Here is a 22798-nt window from a genome sequence, read left to right as displayed (position 1 = left end):
AACTCAGGATTTGAGATGGGTCCTTCCTGGCTCATGTTTGATATTCTTGTAAGTGTGGATCAAAATTCAATCTCAAAATTCTCAATAATCAAGACCAGGTGACTTCAAGGAGTGAACACACTGGAAAGCACTGAAACGAGGGCAAGAATTAGATCTCACACCAGCCACAACTTGGAGGTGTGTTTCTGAAATCTTTTTTCTTTTTAAAAACATATCTTAATAATTCAGAATGTAAAAGGATATGTAATAGTTTATACCCTTTCTTGATTCTGCTACCCTGTCCCAGGAAGCAACACCAACAATGCAATAATCCTTTAAGGAAGACATAGGTGTAAAAAATATATGTGTGTATATGTTACAGTGTTACATAGAAGCTTCCTATGTACAAGTATATTCTTCATCTCACCATTTTGGAGATTGTTTTCAGTATGACAGTAACAGAGCTGCCATTTTCCTTTAAATAGCTATCTGTATAGTATCCCATTGAATAGATCATAATTTAACCAGTTCCTTAAGGATAATAGGATAATTATGGTTTTTGTTTTGTTTTTGTTTTATATAAATATTTTTTAAGAACACCGTTGCTGGGTATGGTGGCTCACGCCTATAATCCCAGCACTTTGGGAGTCTGAGGTGGGAAGATCACTTGAGCCCAGGAGTTTGAGACTAGTCTAGGCAACATAGACCTTGTCTCTACCAAAAATACAAAAATTAGTTGGGCATGGTGGTGCATGCCTGTGGTCCCAGCTATTTGGGAGGCTGAGGTGGATCACTTGAGCCTGGGATGTCCAGGCTATAAGCTGTGATTGTGCCACTGCACTCCAGCCTGGGCAACAAACCAAAACTTGGTCTGAAAAAACAAAACCATGTGATGTCACATGTGAAAAAAGACCTACAAGTGAAGTAGCTGGGCCAAAAGACATGCACATTTAAAAATGTGCTAATTATACTAGCTAAAACCTGTACTTAATATATGCCAGAAACTGCTCTGGTGCTTTGTTAACGGAGCCTGCTAAACAAAACTGCTTGTCAATAGAAGTTGTACTATGCTAAGCAATGAAATGTTTTAGAGTGCCTGTTTCCTCATCTCAGCAACATAATAGTTCTCAAACATCTTAGTCTTTGTTATTCTGATATAGATAAAATGTTTTCTATTATGAGTTTAGTTGTTTCTTTTTTTTATGTTTAAGCGCCATTTGTGGAGCCTAGCGGGGTGGCTCATGCCTATAATCCCAGCACTTTAGGAGGCTGAGGCAGGCGGATCACTTGAGGTCAGGAGTTCGAAACCAGCCTGGCCAAAATGGTGAAACCCTGTCTCTACTAAAATACAAAAACATTATCCGGGTGTAGTGGCAGGCACCTGTAATCCCAGCCACTTGGCAGGCTGAGGCAGGAAAATCGCTTGAACCCGGGAGGTGGAGGTTGCAGTGAGTAGAGATCACGCCACTACACTCCAGCCTGGGTGACAAGAGCAAGACTCCGTTTCAAAAAAAAAGAAAGAAGAAAAAACCATTTGTATTATTTCCTGTGGTCTTTTCTCATTGGTCTTTTTATTAATGGCTTTTGGTAATACCATATATTAAGGAAAATGACCTTTTTGAGTTTATGATGCTTTTTTCATGCAGAGATTTCTTTGTGTAGGCAAATTTAGCAATTCCTTCACTGAAAACTTTTCCAGTGAGGTCCTTCCCACTCAAAGATCATAAATCTACAAGACTATAAAAACAATTATCCTTTGTTTTCTTTTTTTAAATTTTTGATTAAACCTTTGATCCTTCTGGAATTAATTTTGGTGCAAGGACTGAAGTAGGGGCTCACGTTTCCTTCCCAATGTCAACCACTACTTTTGGTCTTTTAATCTATAAAAGCAGGGCACTGGGTTAGAATTTCCTAAATTCTCTTATATATCAAAGCACTCACTGCAAACTTGATCAATAGAGGAAAGTATGCTTTTTTTTTTGTATTTTTTACCAGTTTCACTTACTGTAAATCGTAAGATTGTCTTACAATAGTAGAAAAATAGCATTATCTTAAACCTGGATTTTTATTACTAAATATATCACTAAAAATGCTTTACCAAGCAGTAATGATTTTATTTCTTGGGGAATAAAATCAAGAAAGCTAAAGGAGCTGCTATGCCACTGTGTAAGATCTAGTCCTTTAAAAATGAAATTTCATACCTCACCATGTTTGGATTAGTTCTTCATGAGATTCCTGTTAGAGACTGACAGTTTTAGAGAAAGGCAGAGTATTGACATTAGGACATGCCAAGACCTATAGAGACTAGCCAGGGAAAAGGACTGGATGTGGTGAAGTGAAGAACATTTCGAAAGTAAGCTCTGTGAGAGCAGTAAAACTTTCACTTTTGTATACGGCTTTGTCTGTAATGCAAGAAACAGTGTTCTATGCATATTTGTAAATGTACAAATAACCAGGTTAAAGGGGATAGCCACCATTTAGCTCAGTCCCATTGCTAGATGGAAATGTGAATATAGGATTCCCAGATCTCTCAAATTTTCAAGTGGAACTAGAACTCTGTTGAATTCTGAATTTTAAATACAATATTGGCAATGAATTCCAATTTTGGGGTCAAAACATGTCTATAGGTCAGATTCTGCCCAAAGGTCACTAGTTTGCCACTTCTATAAATTAAATAGTATAGGTAAATAAAAGTTTAATAATTTTTACTTGAGTCAGGTCCAAGGTGAATAAAAGTTTATATATACTTTACAGCTAACCATTGTTTTTATAGGTCAGAAACCCTCCTTGCCCTGATTGGAAACTCAACTTATCCTGCAGCAAAGGTAAATAAAAATGTTTCAATGGAACTTCATTGTGCTCCTGGGCCTTTATTCTTCAAGAGTTAACAGTGCAGACTTCTAGTGATCCTCATCCTGGGTGTTGCCACATCTACAGAATAGTGACTCAGGAGTGCAATAGACTGTCGCATTAAAAGGAAAGAAAAATAACTTTTCAGCTTATGTAGCACTAAATTTTGGAACTGGAAATGGCCTTTATATCATCTAGTCTTTCATTAGAAAGGCGGGACAATTAACTTGGACATTGTCCTCGGGCAGGTAAGAGATAGTAAAATACCATAATCCATTCATATTTGTGTAATTCTTTGATTCTCCACGTTTTTTCCAAAAGAAAGATTAATGGCTTATACAAAGAAAAACAAGAACAAAATATACAAAGAGAAAAAAACAAGGTTATGAAAGAAATTAAAAGCAAGGTAGTGAATCACGAGCTTGAATAGGGCTCTGTTTTTCTTACTGGTTTTGTAACATCAGACAACTCATGTAACCTTTCGGTTTCCTCATCTGTAGAATTTGAACGTTTTTGGTGATTAAATGAGGTAATACGTTTAAGACACTTATCCTGGTGGCAAGAAATAGCAAATGCTCGATAAATATTAGCTAAAAGTATACATGCCAATATACATGGGTTAATACAGATACCATGATGGAGTATTAGATTCATTTCTAGCTGACTGCAGCCTTCAGCTTCCGGACTCAAGTGATCCTTCTGCCTCAGTCTTTCAAGCAGCTGGGACCACAGATGTGTGCCACCACACATGGCTAGGTTGCCCAGGCGGGTCTTAAACTCCTGGGCTCAAGCAATCCTCTCCCTTGGCCTCCCAAAGTGCTGTGATTACAGGTGTGAGCCGCTGTTCCCAGCCCTGAGGTTCTTGATAGTCTAGGTAGAGAGAAAAATTAAGTAAGTTATGTGGAAAACATACATTCTTTAGGAGAGTTTTTCCTGGCACCAAATAAATACTCATCCCACAGAGTTAGAGGGATATTGAGTACTGGACTTGATTATGTCCTTGACCCCAGTACTAAATTTGTGAACTTGGACAAGTTATTTAACCTATCATGTATAAATGTATAACATACTGTATGTTTACTTTTAGTCACTTTTGATATTGGTAAACAGTGATGAATAAAGTGTTTTGGGAAGTGCCTTTTTCATTCAATCCTGTACACCTAAAACTTGTTTATAACAGTTTATTCATATTCATCTCTGTAATACTCCATTGTGATTATATCATAATTCATCCTGTCTCCTGTTGATGGGCATTTAGGTTGCTGCCAGGGTTTTTGCTATTGCAAATGGCACTGATACGAAAATTCCTGTAGAGCTCTCCTGACACTCAAGGGTACTTCCCCTCCAATAACCTGGATTGTAGATTCTAGCTGTTTCAGCAGCCGGAAACCTCCACTCTGCCTCCTCAGTTCAGCAGTATCACCATTCTGAGCTGCATTCCTTGCACCATGTTTGGGAATGTCCTCCCAAGGAGACAGACGTGGTGAACCTGGGGTTCACCTTGTGTATTTCCTTTCTTTTAGATACCAGTCTGCTTTGACTAGTATCCAATTCCTGAAAACAGTTGCTTCATATATTTTGTCCAGTATTAACTGTTGTTTAGGGTAGCAAGATAAGTCTACTTCCAATTATAGCCGGAAGTGGAAGTCTATTCATCCGTATTTTCTACTCAAAGTTTTAGTTTTGTTTTGGGTAATTCTTAATACAGCTGTTTTATTTGCTCAAACCAAAAGCCCAAGAGAAATTTCATTTAAAGGTAATTTAAAGGATACAATATCTTAGATATTCTTCAAGATGCACTTAGTTCTATCCAAGGATTGAAAACACAGTTTCATAATGCTCAACACGTTTTAAAAAGTGCTTTCACATGGAATAATTTTCACATACCTAAACTATTGACCTGTTAGATATCTGACTCTCTGGTGAAGTACTTGTCATGTTTTCCATTGAATTATATATGGATTTTTTTCCCAATTACTTTATGTCCAGAAATGAAATATATTCCAAGATCCCTATGAGAAACTTAAGAAATAAAGGAACTCCCATTTATTCTAGTCTGGTGCTATGTCACTTTTTAAAATTTCTTAGTCTACCTCTACAGCAGCTAAGAATTGAGAGATACGACAATAGACAGGTCAGTTGAGAGAAAGTTTCCCAAATCAACACAGCCACTTACTTGAATCTGTTAGCAACCGTATCTTCTCTTGAAATGTGTTTTGTACCACAAGGTCCTGTGGACTATTTCTAATTTCATTGTGATGGGCTTCCCTTCTCTTCATTTTTCTCCACTTAACCTGATCTGTCAGGTTGTAAACAAATTTGATTTAAAGGCATTTTTGCTTCTAACAGGCAATTCTATAGTAGCATATACTGCCAAGAAGGATATATGTTGCTGGGGTAATTTTTGTAATTAAAAAAGTATAAACTTAAAAAATTGGTATACATAGGCTAACAGGTAAAAGTAAACCTTTGTTTCCTTCCGACAGATACATAAGCTCTGAGTATTCTAAGCATGTGTAACAGAATGCTAAGCAACACTGAAGCACTTACTCAACTAATAACTGTGGTCTATAATACTTTAGGTATTAAGTGTGTCTTGTAAATAGTAAAATCAAGTAATTCTTTCAAATGTGCAGTGTTTAGATTTGAAATGATTACAAGCACCAAAAAAAACTCATGAATTAAAATACAATATTTTATTTTTTGTCACCTAAAAAACAAGCAACCCAGAATTAAGATATACATAAGTTTCTCAAATTTACCCTAATAAAATTTTGAATATTTATACAATTTCTACAGAAACATACAGTGTATCAAAATCTGCATAAATCAAATTTATAAAATGTGTAGAAATGCATAGTGATATTATCAACTTACAAAGCAAGGAAATGGGAATTATTTCCAAAGCAGCCTACAGTAGAAAATAGTCATTATGGCAGCAGCTTCTGATGTTTTTGTTTGGTAAGTTTTCTGATTTCAATATATAGAATCGTATTCATAGAGTATCTTCTTTTAACGAATTGCACAAAGTACCCATTTAAAATTTACATGCACAGTTCATTGCCACCTTTCTTAGGCCTATGCATAGTTAATAAGGTTATAATCTACTCAACATGGAAAATGGAGCCTATTTGCAAACACACAAGTAATTAAAGTACCAATTCTCTCTTAAAGTTTTTTTTTATAGTTGATTTATTTTGCAATTATAAATGTTAAACATCCCTAGAGATGAAAGTTAAAATGGCTGATCACAGATCAGTAGCAAAATACAAATTGACAATTCAAAATTATAAATAAAACTGTTGAGGATGTTTAACTTTGACTCTCCAAATTTAAGAGCTAAGCTTGGAAGAAACAAATTCATAGGTTATATTTCCCTCTTAAATTAAAAAACAAACTTCCTCTGGCAGTAGTTTGTGAATTCCTTTCATTGTAATGATACTATGATTACAGGATCAAAAATGCTTAACTTACTTGCCATTCTGCTCACATCATCACAGTTTTTTTTTTTGTTTTTTTTTTTTAAAGCACTCAATGTAGGCATTTTAATCTTTTGGGTAACAACAGAGTATCTTTTGAGAAATTAAAATTGAATTGACCATTTGCAATATTTGGTTTTCGTAAAAGGGACTGTCTTAGTAAATATTTAAATCCAAATAAATCTTCTGTTCACTGGAAAAACATTAATAAAAATACACTTCCTAAAAAGAAATTAAGAAACACTAGGGAACACCTAATCTAACAGAAAGTAGTTCACATTTGTTAATAAACTGTATTTTTAAATAGTCCTTTGTTTTTAAATTTTAAAAACATGCAGATAATGTCATTTGGATGAAAATATAAATGAAACATCAATTCACTCTTGGCTTCACAGGTTGCACAGCTTAGGTTATAATGCACACAAGTTTTATAAGGCCTAATCTAACAAGGGCTTGGAAAGTCTTACCTCAGTCAGAATGAACCTTTGACGTGTTTATAGCGGTGTTTTGTTGTTGTTGTCACCCTCCCTTTCAAGGGATAACAATAACAACTGATAATAGTTCTCTATAGTGACAGGTATTAGAGAAAAGTAAATCCCAAATGTCAGTGGACAATTTTTCTCTAGTTGGAAGACTCCTTTGCAATCCTAGAAGTAGGTATGGACAGAGGGCACTGGGAATGCCAGTAGGTAAGGGAGTGAATACTACACAACTTCCAACCCTATGGGATAGCCTTGGGATGTTCCATATTGTCATTTCTTTTTCAAGCCATACAACATTCAACTTTATAGCAAATGGCAGCACATAAATTCATTTCTGAGTAGTGAAAGTATTCCCCATACAGGTGACAAGTCCATCATTACCATTCTATAAATTTCATCACAAGCTCTTGAAATATATACTGAGAAATGAAAGAGGCACTAAATGTGTTGAAATTCACCTTTCAAAAAAGCAGCATGACTGTGAAGGAAGGCCACCTTGGCTAATAACCTGTGGCAGTGCTTCAAAAAGATGTAAAATTAAATAAAGACACAACAGGTTGATAATCACCAAGTTATATATGAAAGTCTGGCTACTCCAACCTTTTTTCAAGTGTGTTAAAAGTAAAAATCAAACTGCCTTTCAGACCCCTGAGTGTAATCCCAAAGAAGACAACATGCTTTAACTCTGTCTAATAAAACAGAGCTAAAGGCACAAATTACCAACATCATCTTAAAACAAAACAAAAAGATGTAAACATCTACGAAGTTTAAGGTAAAAGCAGTCTTGTAAACAGTAACTGCAGATGATAATGTTATTGTAAAATCACAGTTTATCAATGTCCTTCAAACTGATCAGGAGGTTCCAGGTTTGGAGCTGTACAGAGTTAATAACAATAGTTGCAGCAGGTTTCAGGCGGTTTTCAGTCCTGTATAAATTTACTTGTCAGTAGGTAGGTTATTTGTTTCTTTTATTCTCTCTAAACACTATGGATGTTATTCATTTCCCATTTTTGAGTCGTTTTACTGGAGTCACAATTGGAGATGAATACTTGATGCAGGACCTCTGAGCGATCTAAGCACTTTCCTGAAGGAATATGAGTAAATTTGTGCAGGTTCTGGAAAACACAGTAAGAAAAAAGTTTCAAATTTGGACTCTTGATAGCACTGACATCAGAAATCATCACTTGGCTTTCATAAGGAAACAGTTTAAGCAAATGGACAAGCTTATCAACCACACCTCAGACTTTGGATTTCTCTTGATTGTCAGTTTTGCAAGTCCTAAGATCTTTCATTGTTAAGTCACAATATACTGCTGGTATCTCACATTCAATGTGTACAAACCTAAATTCATTATCTGCCCCTCCAAATCTATGTCTCTTGTTTCTATCCTGGCTAATGACAATCCCAGCTTTCTAGTCCTTAGGAAATACTGCACTTTCCCTCATTCATTCACATTACACCAGTCACTAAGGATGGATATGTGCAATGTCTCTGGTTTATATTCCTTCCCATCGCCACTGCAGATGCCCTGGTTTGGCCCTCACCATATGTTGTAGGTTTCTTCAATATGGCTCAGAGCTTCTCAAAGTCTGGTCCTCAGACTATCCAGGATTGGGTCTGTAAGGCCAAAACTATTTTCATAATAATACAAAGACTCCATTGCCTTTTCACTTTAGCGACATTTATACTGATGGTGCGAAAGCAATGGTGAGTAAAACTGATGGTGCCTTAGCATGAATCAAACTATGCTAGTACCTGTAGTTGTATTGTTCATTGCCACACACAGTTAAAAAGTAAATGCCGGTTTCACTTAAGGATGTCACTGATGAAGCAGTAAAACATTAATTTTATTCAATCTTGACCCCTGATATACTTAAAAAAAAATTCTATGAGATGAAGTGGGAAGTACGTATCAAGTACTTCCATATAATGAGGTACAATGCTCAAGGATACCAGTCTACATTGCAAGTAAGTTTTAAGAAACTACTACTTACTAAGTTGTGGTGTGCAATAAAAAAATAGCCACAATTATATGAAAGGCTATTAAATTACTCCCTCTCTTTACGAACTGTATGCTTGTGTGGGGCTGGGTTTTCCTCATATATTGAATGAAAGCAACATATCGGATCAGACCGAATGCAGCAGGAGTATGAGAATCCGAATCCAGCTGTCTTCTTCTATTAAACCATACATTAAAGGGATTTGCAAAAATACAGAATTTCATTCTTCTCACTATTTTTTGTGGGTAAACAGTTATTTTTCACTAAAAATGTCATTTAAATTAGTGTTTAGTAGGTATATTATTGTTACTTTTAGATGAATTAATATATAAAAATTTTACAAATTTCTCAGACAATTTCCAATTCTGGAAATATTGTGATAACGTACATAAACAAAAGCAATTTGGGGGTGGGGGAGTTCAATAATTTTTAAGAGTGTAAAGGGAATCCAGAAGACAAAGTTTGAGAACTGCTGCTCAAGCTGATCTTGTTGCTTCATCAGTCCATACCTTACATTTCCAGATTATTTTCCTAAAAGTAGCCATTGTTTCCCATCACTACCTTTCTTAAAGAAGGTCAGTCCCTCTCCAAAACTTAAAATATGAAGTTCGGTACTCTTTCCTCCAAGCACAATTTAGGAATACCAAATGAAATGCAATTCTTTGAATTTTCTACATGTTTTCATGCCACGTCTTTGCTCATCCAGTCTTTCTTATTTACTTTCCATGGAAAGCCTTTTTACACTTCAGGACTTGTGCAATGACACTTCCTCTATGAAACTCCTCAGCAGTAATTCCTCCCATGAATCACTCTTTTCTATCCTATGGCATTTTGCTTATCTCTATTTTTGCATTTCTTTCTTCTCTGCCATTATATAATAGTGTGCTTTAGCTACATTTTTGAACTCCCCCACAGTCTAACACATCATTGGTCCCCAAGTGAATATTTAGTAATATCTAACACACAAATGTATATTCAGTGCTGTGTCCTTTAAAATACCTAAAACATGTTATGTGTCATTTTTTGGTCAATTCCTTCTTGATGTAGTTTCTGGTGTGTTAGCCTTCTTTTACTATTTTGCTAATATTGTTCTCATTGACCCCTACTATTTATTGCTATTATATTTCATTTTTCTTTGTGAAAATAAATGCTCCAGTCTGTAAGGTTTATGCTATTCTTCTCCTTCCTAACTTGTCGTAAGAAACAAAATCATTAGGTGATACATGCTTATCACTTCCTGTAAATGACAATAACAGGGAATGTTAAGCTAAGTCATATCATTATTACATAGCAAACAAGTGCTTGCTTGCATGACAGATGGGATATGATAACAAATACTGGGTGAGTAAATAAAATGGAGGGTTGACAGATTTTTTAGTGTGAGGCAGCTTTCCCCACTTTTTGTTTCATAATAAATTGATTTATGTTAGCCAAATCTAGAATTTGAAAACTATACATAAATCTATTAATATGTTGTAATCCTCAACTTGCCAGAGAGCTTTAAATACTCACAGCTGAAACAAAGCTGCCCCAGCAGTGTCACGTGAATAACTAAATTTGACCATTAAAGCAAGCAACTAGCTACATTTATCCCACTGTATTTAGCACACAACAATGATAAAAATGAAAGCCTAGATTTTAAGTTTTCTTTGTTTGTCTCTATCTCCACCTGCTGGACAATATCAAATATTAACCAAATTTTTTAATAGTATAAACATATTTTACTTTAATGAATGATTCACTTAAATTTCAAAAATCAGATTTTGATGTGAGCAGTGGTGATGACTGCCTCATAGAACACTGACTTTCTTGTATTACTAAAATTAGCAGTGCTCGTCATAGACATCATCGTGGCCTCATTACATGACAATATTGTACGAGAGAACAAAAGTGATGCCTCATTATAGAACAATGAGTCATCCAGTGCTCAGGAAAACCTATGCAAGTGACTAAATGAGAGGAAAATGCAAGTGAATTTGAATGCAGGTTTTAAGATTTATTTATTGAAATTCCACATGCTAGATGTTATTGAAAATGAAATAGCATATAATATTTCAGAAGTTAAAATGCAGAATACCTTGAAGTACTGCCATTCCTTAAATTCATTTAGATTACAATGTGTAATCATAACTTTTGATCCATCAGCCCCCTTTGTCAAACACTGGTCATACTGCATGAGTTGATTTGCTTCGTTGATTCTGAAAAGCTGTAAAAGGAAAAGACAGAAATAAGTAACAGAGGCATCTTCCCTGCTGATGTACATTTGAAAAGAAAGAAACTTAACTCCTATCATTAAATTGAATGACTAACTTGTTTTTCCATAATTTTCCTGTTTAGAACTGTAAGTCCACAGACAAATTATATTTATTTTGATGTTAATAAAGAGCCTTATTAACACTGAAATCATTAAGTTCTGTAGTCTCTAAGATACCAAATGGGTCACTAACACCAATTTATTAAGTACCAACAATGTGAGAAAATGAAAAGGCAAAAACATACCCACATAAGTAAGAGAATATATGAGTGAAATACACATTACTGGCAGTAACACTCTATTGGCAAAAAGATGAGGATTAGTGAACAATATTTGCAAAAAATTGTTAGGGAGCTAGGCTTCCATAGTTATGGTAGTGACATATATACTCCCACAGGAATATATTTTACTCTCTTATATTAGACATTAATTCTGGATCCTGACTGCTTACGTGAAAACCAATACTGCCATTATTCCCATCATCTAAGTGAATGTTTTAACACTGTCAATTTTTTTTTTTTTTTTTTTTTTTTTTTTTTTTTTTTTTTGAGACGGAGTCTCGCTCTGTCGCCCAGGCTGGAGTGCAGTGGCGATCTCGGCTCACTGCAAGCTCCGCCTCCCGGGCTTACGCCATTCTCCTGCCTCAGCCTCCCGAGTAGCTGGGACCACAGGCGCCCGCCACCTCGCCCGGCTAGTTTTTTGTATTTTTTTTTTTTAGTAGAGACGGGGTTTCACCGTGTTCGCCAGGGTGGTCTCCATCTCCTGACCTCGTGATCCGCCCGTCTCGGCCTCCCAAAGTGCTGGGATTACAGGCTTGAGCCACCGCGCCCGGCCAACACTGTCAATTTTTTATAGAATGTTTTACTTTATCAAAACAAACAAAATTACCAAATCGAAAACCAAAGTACAAAGATCATTCTGTGATCAATAAACCTGATGGCCCTCAATGCGGAACAATTTAAACACAAAGTAAGGTGGTTTACCTGATTCCCTCCCATCCTGTGGCAGGGTCCTAGTTCAACAAAGCCTCCATTTGTTTTTCCCATGCTATCAATGCAGTAAGCAGTTTCAAAGCCTCTGATCTAAGAAAATGAACAAAGATGCAAAAAGCAGGCAGGAGTTTAGTTTTTAATGAACTCTGGCATCAGAATTTAACATTTCATGGTAAATTTACAGTTTACAGGGAAAATCTGGGTATGCATAGTGACAGGTTATTACTGTATTGTCAATCTTTACATAGTTTTGAAATCATTTACGGTCTTGAAGTCAACACTGGAACGGGTTCTTTCTCTAAGAGCAAAGGACTATAAATTTCCATAAAATACCATAGAGAAAAAAAACAGTTACCATTAAATACAATTTCAGAATCACAGTAATTTATGTGAATGAGAAGCAAATAGAGCAAACCACAGTGGTAACAGACACTGGCCCTAGATATCGAGAAGAGACTGGATTTGGAAGCTGTGCAGCACTTTTGGTAGCTGCCTCGAGGGGCCTAGGGTGCACAGGTCATGCATGGCACAGGCTTGGGCAGTGAGGCTTTTCTCTATCAACATAGATGAAAAGCAAACACAGGTTTCCATCTTTGGAATGTACATTTTGTATGAAAATAACTATTTTTGGAAAAACCATGTATTTCTCTGAATTATAAATCACTACAGTATTTGGATAAAATGTTTTATTCTTGCATTCAGTCAGCAAATACTGACTGTGCACCTATGATGATAAGAGGTTTTGAGGATACGAAGAGGAGCAAGTCATGGTCCTCACCGCCTATAGACAGACAGAGGGGTAGTGGCCAGTTAGGACAGAGGCATGAATGTGCAGAGGAAGAGCTGCTCACCCTGCCTGGAGGAGCTCCAAAGACTGCCCCAAGAGACACCTTTAAAACAGGTAGGGGTTTACCCTGGAATGTTAAGGAACTGCCGAGAAATGAAGTATAAAGTGCAGATGTTAGAATGAGAAGAGGTTAAACTGAAGATATACTTGGGAGTGAGATAGTAAAAGGAGGACAGAAAATTCCATTCATTCATTCATGTATTTATTCAATCACCAAATATTGAGTACCTGATGTGTGCCAGGCATGTTGTAGGCTCTGAAACACTAGTGAACAAAATGAAGACCCCCTACCTCAGTAATGGGCATGCCGCAGTGAATGTGGGCCCCTGCCTCCATTCACTCTGGGAATGTAAGGGAAAAAAGACAGAATATAAGTTAAAAAACATAGTAGACAATTTGTCTGTTGTGGCGAAAGGTGGTAAGTGTGGTGAAAAAAAGGACAAGAAGAGGAAGTTAGGGTGGGCGCTAGGGCGTTGGGAAGTAACAAGAGGGACCTCACTGAGAAGTGGTAGGTCAGCAGACTTGAAGGAGATGTGAGAGCTGGCCATGCATGCAGGTATCTGCAGGGAAGCATTCCAGGGAGAGGGAACAGCACGGGCAGGCACATGCCTGGAGGGAGTCTGAGGACCAGTAAGGACGTGGGGCTGGAGTGGAGTGGGGAGAGCAGTAGCAGGTCAGGCGAGAGAGGAACGGGGACAGATGTGGATCTTGGAGACCACCAGAAAGGACTCTGTCTTCACTTTGAGGTGAAGGTGCAGGGTTTGTAGCAGAGGAGGGACATGACTTGCCTTCGTTTCAAAACAGTCACTCTGACTGCTGTATTTGAAATAGGCTGTAGGAGAGCCAACAAGTTAGTCTCAGTGAGAGATGATGGTGGCTTACACCAGGCAAGAAGGGACAGATTCTGGAACTAGATATGAAGTGCGAGACAAACAACACAGGATTCATGGAAGACTCCAAAGTTTTGAAATCAGCAAAGATGAGTTGTGGGGAGGAGATGGGAAGTTCAATTTTGGCTATGTCCAGTGTGATGTGCCTGTCAGACAATCAAGTGCCAGTTAAGCATGCAGTTGGATAAACTTGTCTGGGCCCTCAGAGAGATTTGTGTGTTGAAGGGTTTATGGTCTAGTTGGGAGTTAAACATAATCTGCTGTAATACGACAGGTAAAATAAGAGTATAGGGAAAAAGTATATTAAAGCAAGAAGTACAGAGAGAGCAACATGAGTGTCCTCTGTTGGTTTTTCCTTCTATTCCTGAACTTTCTGAGGGATGGGTCTAGTCTTCTCTTGTCTATCTGTATTTTCTCCCTCAGTGACCTCATTCAGTCCCATGAAATGACCTACCTGCTGATGGCCCCAAATGCACATCTCCAGAGTGGCCTCTTTTCTGGACTTTGGCATCGTGCAACCTACAATCTATGATCAGTAGGCCTTAATGGCTCCACCTGGGCGCCTAGCAGGTACTTCACATGCCCAGAACACCAACAGAAGCCTTGCCCCCTCCATTCACTCCCCTACTGTCTTCCAATCTCAGCAGTCACCTAATCAGCTACTCAAAAAAAGAAGAAAAAAAAAACCAACCACCACCACCTCGATGTCATTCTGGCCCTTATCCCTTCACACACCAACCCATAAGGGATCCGCCTCCAGATGAACTATGCTTCCGCCGTTGGTCTGCTTCTCTTCATCTCCACTCTCTGATTGGCTGACTCTTTACCATTCGGATCTGAGAACGAATGTCACCTCCTCTGAGAGGCTTTCCTTATCCTGTCCTTAAGTCCTCTTGACAGTATTATGTGTCATTATCGTTTATCACCATCTGTCATTATCATTTTTGTTTTCTCAGACTTTTTTGGTCTCTCTCCCCAGGTAGCATGCCAGTTCCCTGAGAAAAAGGACTTTGCTTCTCTTGTTTTCTATCTACTAGAGTGACTGGCACATAGTAGGCCCTCAAACAATATTTGCTGAACATAATTAAGCAGAGGATGTAGACTTGAACGTTCATGGAAGGTTTAGTGTACCTGTGAGGAATACAGTGGGGCTGAGGGGTGCAATCAGAAGTGAGTCTGAAGACAAGTTTGAATAAACAAAGAAATGACAATGTCTGATTGCCAAAATGCTTTTGTCTGATTTTAATTATTTTTAATTCATTTGAAAAGCATTGTTGGAGTGTCTATTGTATATGGTTCCCTGCGTCAGTCCACCTGGACACAGTGGGGATCAAGGTCCTGAAGTACTCGGACTGGTTGGGAGATGGTTGCTTTTGGGTGTTGTGAGAACCCCTGGAAAGAGCACAGAACTGCATCTTTTTGATGAAGTGGGGAATAGTAAGAAGGGCTTTTCAGTATTGGTGATCTCTAAGTTGAGAGCAGTAGGATAAACTGAAATTAGTTAAGGAAGGGAGTTGGAGTAAGGGGCATGGAGGCACCAGGAGCTGGAGTGAAGAGTCGACGTGTTGCAGGCTAGGGGGCCAATGTGCAAAGGCTGCCAGGAGACAGTATGGTGGCTAGCGGGTCTAGCAGCTGTAGCTGTTTAGTGGAAAGGTGGTAAATGCTATCAGACAGTTTTTACGCCAACTTTTTCCCAAGAATACTTCTCTCTTACTCACATATTTCCACCTCTCTCTGCCTTCTCCCAAACTCAGTCTACAAACACATACACTTTGAGATGTGACTACTTACTTCTCCCCAGTCAACATTTTTGGGTGGCAAAGGGTAGTGTGAGGTGATATCATAAGCTATTTCTTCCATGAACCACTTAAAACTTTTGCAGTTGTGATCTTCTCGAAATTTTTTCAGCTCCGATATATCCCCATATGGTAATGCCTGTGATTCAGGACGACTAGCATAGAAGTAGTCTTTATATTCATCCCACCAAACCTCCACAACTCTAACATAATTCTGTAAAAAAAGAAAAAAATATATATATATATTTATAAAAATACAAATGTCATATCATAAACAGCCTATATTAGACACATGAAATATGGCTTACATATAGCAAATTCATTTCAATAGGACCTGGCATTTAATTAAACAACAAATGCAAGTTAATGACTCTAATATGTCATCTGACAAGGATTAAAATGTCATGTATATTTAAGTAAAAAGTGTTGTACAAAACCTGATATCCCTGAGCTGGAAGATCATATATGCTGAGATAATGTATTCTAATCTGCTAACGGGAGAAGAAATTGAATCACAGAGTTTATGAGAGCCTGGCTGGACACTGATACTTCTTTCCCTATAATAACCTTTTTTTTTTTTGTGTGTGTGTGTGATGGGGTCTTGCTCTGTCATTCAGGCTAGGGTGCAGTGGTGCAATCTCGGCTCGTTGCAGCTTCACCTTCCTGGGTTCAAGTGATCCTCTCATCTCAGCTTCCCGAGTAGCTAGGACTACAGGTACATGCCACCATACCTGGCTAATTTTTGTTATTTTTTTGTTTAGATGGAGTCTCATTCTGTTGCCTGGGCTGGTCTCAAACTCCTGGCCTCAAGAGATCCTCCCACTTCAGCCTCCCAAAATGTTGGAATTACAAGTATGAGCCACTGTGCCTGGCCTACAATCTCTATTAGAATCATTCTGTTGGTAAATGTAGGGAAAAAAATTCTCATTTCAGAAACCATCATGAGAAACAAAAGCTCTGTTTAATAAAACACATTTTTGCAGGTGATTTTATTGATCCTGTTATAACTATAATAGAACCATGTCACTATAACCCCAAATGGATTGGGTATTTTCCCCAGTTGGTTAATTTTTTAAATTTAAAAAATACATTTTTTTGAGATGGAGTCTCACTCTGTCACCAAGGATGGAGTGCAGTGGCGCAATCTCGGCTCACTGCAACCTCCGCCTCCAGGGTTCAAGCGATTCTCCTGCCTCAGCCTCCTGAGCAGCTGGTATTACAGGTGCCCGCCACCACACCTGGCTAATTTCTGTACTTTTAGTAGGGATGGGGTTTCACCATGTTGGCCAGACTGGTCTTGAACTCTTGATCTCAAGCGATCTGCCTGCCTCGGTCTCCCAAAGTGCTGATAATACAGGCATGAGCCACTGCACCCGACCCCAGTTGGTTCACTTTAAGAAAAAGCAGCTATAGAGCAATAAAATATGTTGACATTGTGATAACTGATAAATACCTAGCTTTTAAGGCTTTAATTGATGAATGAATGCTTGCATGAATATATGTGACCAAATTGGTACACACTTGCAGTGATTTGCATGTGGTTTGTCTTTGCCAAAATTCATGTCAGAATTTGATGCCCAATGTGGCAATGCTAGGAGGCAGGGCCTACTGGGAGGAGTTTGGGTTGTTAATACATTAATGGCCTCCTATGGAGGTGAGGGGGTGAGTTCTTGCTCTCACAGAAGTGTATTCGTTCCCACAAGAGTAGATTGTTAAAGAGTCTGGCTTCCTTGGTCTCTCTCTTGCTTCCTGTCTCGCCATGTGACGATCTCTTTGCACATGTGCATCCCCCTTCTGCTTCCCATCATGAGTTGAAGCAGCATGAGACCCTCACCAGATGCAGCTGCCCAAGCCTGAATTTTCCAACCACCGGAATCGTGAACAAATAAACCTCTTTTCTTGATAAATTACCCAGCTTCGGGTGTTCTGTTGTAGCAACACTAAATGAACTAAAACAATACTCAATCCCTTGATCTTCTACATCATGCATCAGCAAATATTCTCTGTAAAGGACCAGACAGTAAGTATCTTGGGCTTTTTGGGCTATACAGTCTCTGTGGCAACTATTCGACTCTGCTATTGTAGTGAGAACCATAGACAATACACAAACAAATGAGTGTGGCTATGTTCTGATACAACTTGGTTTACTAAAACGGGTTGGATTAGGCCTGTCAGCCATAGTGGCTGACCCATGTTTTACATTCAAAAAAGAAATACCTAGTGTTCAGATTAAATGTTTTCTAGGCAACAAGATAACTATCGAAGGGTGAACATGCCCCTAAATGCATTGTTGCTGCAAAAGTCCATGGGTTTAAAAAAGGCTGTTATAAGCAGCAAGATAAAAGAACATACAGTATTGCCACTTGACATGGTTTGGATCTGTGTCCCTACCAAATTTCATGACCAATTATAATCCCCAATGTTGGAGATGGGGCCTGGTGGATGGTGACTTGTTCATGGGGGTGGATCCTTCATGAATGATTTAGCACCAGCCCACCCTCCACCCCCACGCCCATACCGTCCTTGTGATTGTGAGTTCTCGTGACAACTGGTTGGTGAAAAGTGTAGCATCTTCCCGCTTCTCTCTCTTGCTCCTGCTCCCACCATGTGAGATGCCTCGTTCCCTCTTTGCCTTCCACTATAATTGGAAGCTTCCTGAGCTTTCTTAGAAGCAGAAGCTGCCAAGCTTCCTGTACAGCCTGCAGAACTGTGTGTCAATTAAACCTCTTTTCTTTATAACTTACCTAGTCTCAGGTATATCTTTATAGCAGTGTGAGAACAGACTAATATACCACTAAACATTCTGAATCTTTGCAAATCCATATGAAATTAGACACAGTACATGTACTCTAGACATGAACAAACCTGAAGAGTTATGTATACACGTGTAAGATTATGGCAACAAAAAGAAGGAGCAATTAGTTTTCTGGGATGGACAGGGCCAGAGTGGCACTGTGTTGTCCCATCTCGAAGGAGTGGTTAATTAAGTGGGAATGGTATCCAGGGCAAAGAGAAAAGCAAATGCAGTATGATAAATCATGGTGTATTGCAGTATAGCAAGTAGTTTACAAAAACTGGAATGCAGCATTCACTGAGAGAAAACTTGCTTCAGTTTCTTCACTTTAAGATGAGGATATAGGCCAGGCGTGGTGGCTCACCCCTGTCATCCCAGCACTTCGGGAGGCCGAGGCGGGCGGAGGCCAAGGCAGGCGGAGTTCGAGACCAGCCTGGCCAACATGGTGAAACCCTGTCTCTACTAAAACTACAAAAATTAGCCAGGTGTGGTGGTGCGTGCCTATAATCCCAGCTACTTGGAAGGCTGAGGCAGGAGAATTGTTTGAATCCGGGAGGCAGAGGTTGCAGCGAGCTGAGACCCTACCATTGCACTCCAGCCTGGGCAACAAGAGTGAAAATCCGTCTCAAAAAAAAAAAAAAAAAAAATTAGATGAGGATATAGTCCTTACCTCATAGTGTGTTGTGAAAATAAGAAGTTAATCTATATAAAGGATTTAGATTTATGCCTGGTACACTGTAAGCACTTAATAAATGTTAGCTATTATTAATATTATGATTCTTTTTAAGAGAACTTTGAATTTTACCCTTGAGATGACAACCATAAAAAAGTTTTAAGCAGGTAAGTGACATCAGATTTAATTTTCAGGTGAATGACACCGGTGGTGAGTGGAGGGTGGGCTGAAGGGGGTTGAACCTGATGGCAAAGAGCCAAGTAGGAAACTATTTACTATTCATGGGAGAGATTTGAGGAGCTGCACTAAGTATAGAAAGGGAGGGATTGAAGAGCTACGTGTGAGGCAGAATCACCAGGGCTTGGTAAGGGGGACGGACAGGGACCAACTATACATGCCCCCTGAGATTCATTCACAGGCAAATAGAGAACACAGTGGAAGGAATCACTTTTGAAGAAAAGTTAAAGGTCAGTTTTGACTTCTGTTGAGTGGAAGATCTAAAGTACATCAAAGAGGATAATTCTAGAAGGTTTGAGACTCAGAGGAGACAAATGAGCTGGAGAAACAGACCTGGCCACTGGCCCCCTGATGGCTCAAGTAGATGCTGTCAAAACTGGAGAAAAGAAAGTGCCTGGCACATGCTGGGTACTCACTAAGTGTACGCTAAATTCACCCTTATTGGGTAGTTTGTATGGTATATATAGTTAATTTTTAGAGTGGATAAATATCCACCTGTCAGCTTTTTTCGTCTTTCAGAATAGACTTTTTTGAGTCAATTTGGCTTTTCATCAATTCTTCGTGATTGTGAGTCCAACTCCAAGGGGAGTTTCCTGCAATGTCAGTCATGCCTGGTGTTAGTTTGGTGCTATTTTTGTTTTATCACAGACATTTAAATCTCATCCCCTGTTGTAGCTGGGGCTTCATTTGGCCCATGAGAAGGATGTTCTGGTTCTGAAAGCTTAGCTGTCTGCTTATTACCTATTCCCCTTTTATGAACTGTCCCAAGTTATGTCTACAGTCAACAATAAACTTGACTTGGTTAAGCGTTCCAGAAAATGAGGGGCATCAGAGTTGCATGCCTCTTAGAATTTATGAAAGCAGCCCAACCAAATAAATTTCAAAGTTGTTTTGCCAGGGATAGAGGTCTTTGTCCTCCAAGCAGTGGGACATCTGGATTTCTGCATGAAGCTTCCTTGGTTTGTTTCATAAATAAATGCCACCCCTAAGTGTCACTAGTCTGGGATGAAATGTCAAAGAACGGGGAGACCCGAACATGGCTGGATAATCACCAGATCATCATTCACCACTACACTACTTCTAAATCTGTCCTCCCCAGCTAGAAACTGTCATTCTCTTGGAATACGGTGACTATGATATATCTCATTTTAGGAAGCCGAGAGAGAACTTACACTGCATGGAATGGTGAGAATCAATAGAAGGAACGAGAACTATGATTTATTTCCTAATAAATGTGTGACTGGGAAAGAAGCCTGGGAGGATGCTCATCCCACTAAAACAGTCCTGTTCAGTTTAAGTTAAATACATTTTATTTATTCAAAAAACATTTTTTAACATTTCCAAAATGTTTTAAAAACCAATGTTTTGTTTTTCTGCAGGTTCATGAGTTTTGGTAAAATATAGATTATCAATCCTAGTTCTACATTTACGGCATAGGAGATACATTTTTATTAAATAATCATAGCAAAATATTTATCGCAGTGGAACAATTTGGATGTCACAATGAAAAGAGTCAGTGGAATTTTCCTCTATTTTTTTTTTTTTTTGAGATGGAGTCTCCCTCTGTTGCCCAGGCTGGAGTGCAGCAGCAAGATCTTGGCTCACTGCAACCTCTGCCTCCCAAGTTCAAGTGATTCTCCTGCCTCAGCCTCCCAAGTAGCTGGGATTACAGGTACCCACCACCACACCCAGCTAATTTTTGTATTTTTAGTAGAGACAGGGTTTCACCATGTTGGTCAGGCTGGTCTCGAACTGCTGACCTCGTGATCCGCCCACCTCAGCCTCCCAAAGTGCTGGGATTAAGGGCGTGAGCCACTGCGCCGGGCCAATTTTCCTCTATTTTATATGATAGAGATGGAGAATTTGGAGGCAGAATGCAATAGGACAAAGGATATTCACATTAACTTTTCAATCTTTGAGGGACAAGAGATATTAATCTCTTGTAAGCATTGTTCAAAAATTTGATTTTGCTTACTATGCAAACTGCTAACATGATTATCTAAATTAAAAAAAATAAAACACATTTTACTCATGTGTCAATAACAGAAGCTAGTATTTTTCCCTTCAACTATTTCTCTACACTTTTTAGAATTTATCTGAAATGTATTCGTGGAGAACATTCAATATAGGAATCTTAATCAGAATGGGATATAATGGGAGGTGAGGTCACCAAGATGGCAAAGTAGGAGACACCAGCCTTTATTCACCCCCAACTAAAAAACAAATACAGACAGCTATTCACAAACCCAAAGAGCCCAGAGAACTCCAGGGCCCATTGAAGAATCTGCAGCAACACAATGGAGCAAAAGAAACTAAGAATATCTACATAGGACAGGATCACCTGTGAGGTCTACATACCTGAGGCACAAGGAGGTAGCTAGGAGAAAAGAAGAAAGGCAGATGCTATTGGTATTGGCCACGCGGCAGGAACTACCATAGTTTCCAGAGGTCTGCTCTGTAGAGGACACTGGCATCACTGGCCACTGAGGTAAACAACAGCCCTTTTGCTGGGGAACCCCAGAGAGGGAGATGCTTCTGAACACTCACCACCATCCAAGCAGCAGCTACTCTTGAATTACTTTGGGAAAAGCTCTGCCAACTCTCCCATGCCCCAGTGAGCCCTGATCCTGAAGCCACAGCTGCTCTGCTAGTGTCCACACTGCAGCCCCGGGCTCTGTGGCTGCACTGGGCCTACCTCTGACATTGGAACCATTGCTATAGTGAGCTAGTTCATGCTCCAGGCCCCAGAGCCACGCCTTTATTGTGCATGCCCCATCTCCAGGTCCTGGATCAGCTGCAACAGACAGCTAGAACCCACCCCAACTCAGGAGCTGCTCTAACTCTATGCATGTTTCTGCTCCTTTTCTTGGCTCTAAAAGCTACTTCACAAGCATCTGGTACCTCATATTCTGTTATCAATACAGTAGTGAAGTATCTTTGCTCTAAGCCCTGGGGTTTTTAAACTGCCCCAGATTCTGCAGCCATAGTCTTTCCACTCCTGCTTGTGCTTCAGTCCTCAGCTCCACAGCCACTCTACAAGTGCCACTGCTGCTGCAAGTAAGCCTATGAGTCAGAACCAGTGCCAAGATGCATTCAACTTCTGCAATGAGAGAAAAATCAGGATGACCTTGGCAGCCATATCCAAAGACCCCAACATGCCTCACTGCCACTGTACGTATCTACAGCATTAGCCACTGAGGAGCACTGGAATCTTTGCCAACACTGCCCTTGGTGGGCTGATCTGCACAGGGAATACATAGCTGGTATCCTTAGTAGTCCCAGAACTGCTATACCCCACCCAGCAAGAACCCTCACACCCTCCTTCCCCCACAGACGAAAGTCTTTCCACATTGAAACCAGCCTATAAAGTCCGCAAGAGGTGACTGGTCCACAAAATGCACAGGCATTAATGTAAGTCAACAAGAAACATGAAAAATGAAGAGGACATAACACCACGAGAATACCAGTAGCAGACCTGGATTAATAATTCTGAATAATTGTTTTACAGAAGCTCAGTTAACTTAA

The 22798-nt window shown here is 39.1% G+C and overlaps 1 protein-coding gene across 2 annotated transcripts in view; it reads right to left on the bottom strand.

The window, feature by feature from the left end:
• Positions 1–5506: 5506 nt before the first annotated feature.
• GALNT7 (polypeptide N-acetylgalactosaminyltransferase 7) overlaps positions 5507–22798 on the bottom strand; it is a 153164-nt gene continuing 135872 nt past the window's right edge. For both annotated transcript variants that reach the window (XM_025385081.1, XM_025385080.1), the window contains exons 9-12: positions 15565–15783; positions 12028–12126; positions 10868–10996; positions 5507–7905 (exon numbers count right to left, since the gene is read on the bottom strand). In XM_025385081.1, the coding sequence (XP_025240866.1) occupies positions 7768–7905; positions 10868–10996; positions 12028–12126; positions 15565–15783 (585 nt within the window). In that variant the 3' untranslated portion in view covers positions 5507–7767. The remainder of the gene's footprint in view (positions 7906–10867; positions 10997–12027; positions 12127–15564; positions 15784–22798) is intronic.

Source organism: Theropithecus gelada, chromosome 5, assembly GCF_003255815.1.
Source record: "Theropithecus gelada isolate Dixy chromosome 5, Tgel_1.0, whole genome shotgun sequence".
NCBI lineage: Eukaryota > Metazoa > Chordata > Mammalia > Primates > Cercopithecidae > Theropithecus > Theropithecus gelada.
Note: the sequence above shows the minus strand (reverse complement) of the source record. Positions and strands in the feature narration are given on the sequence as shown.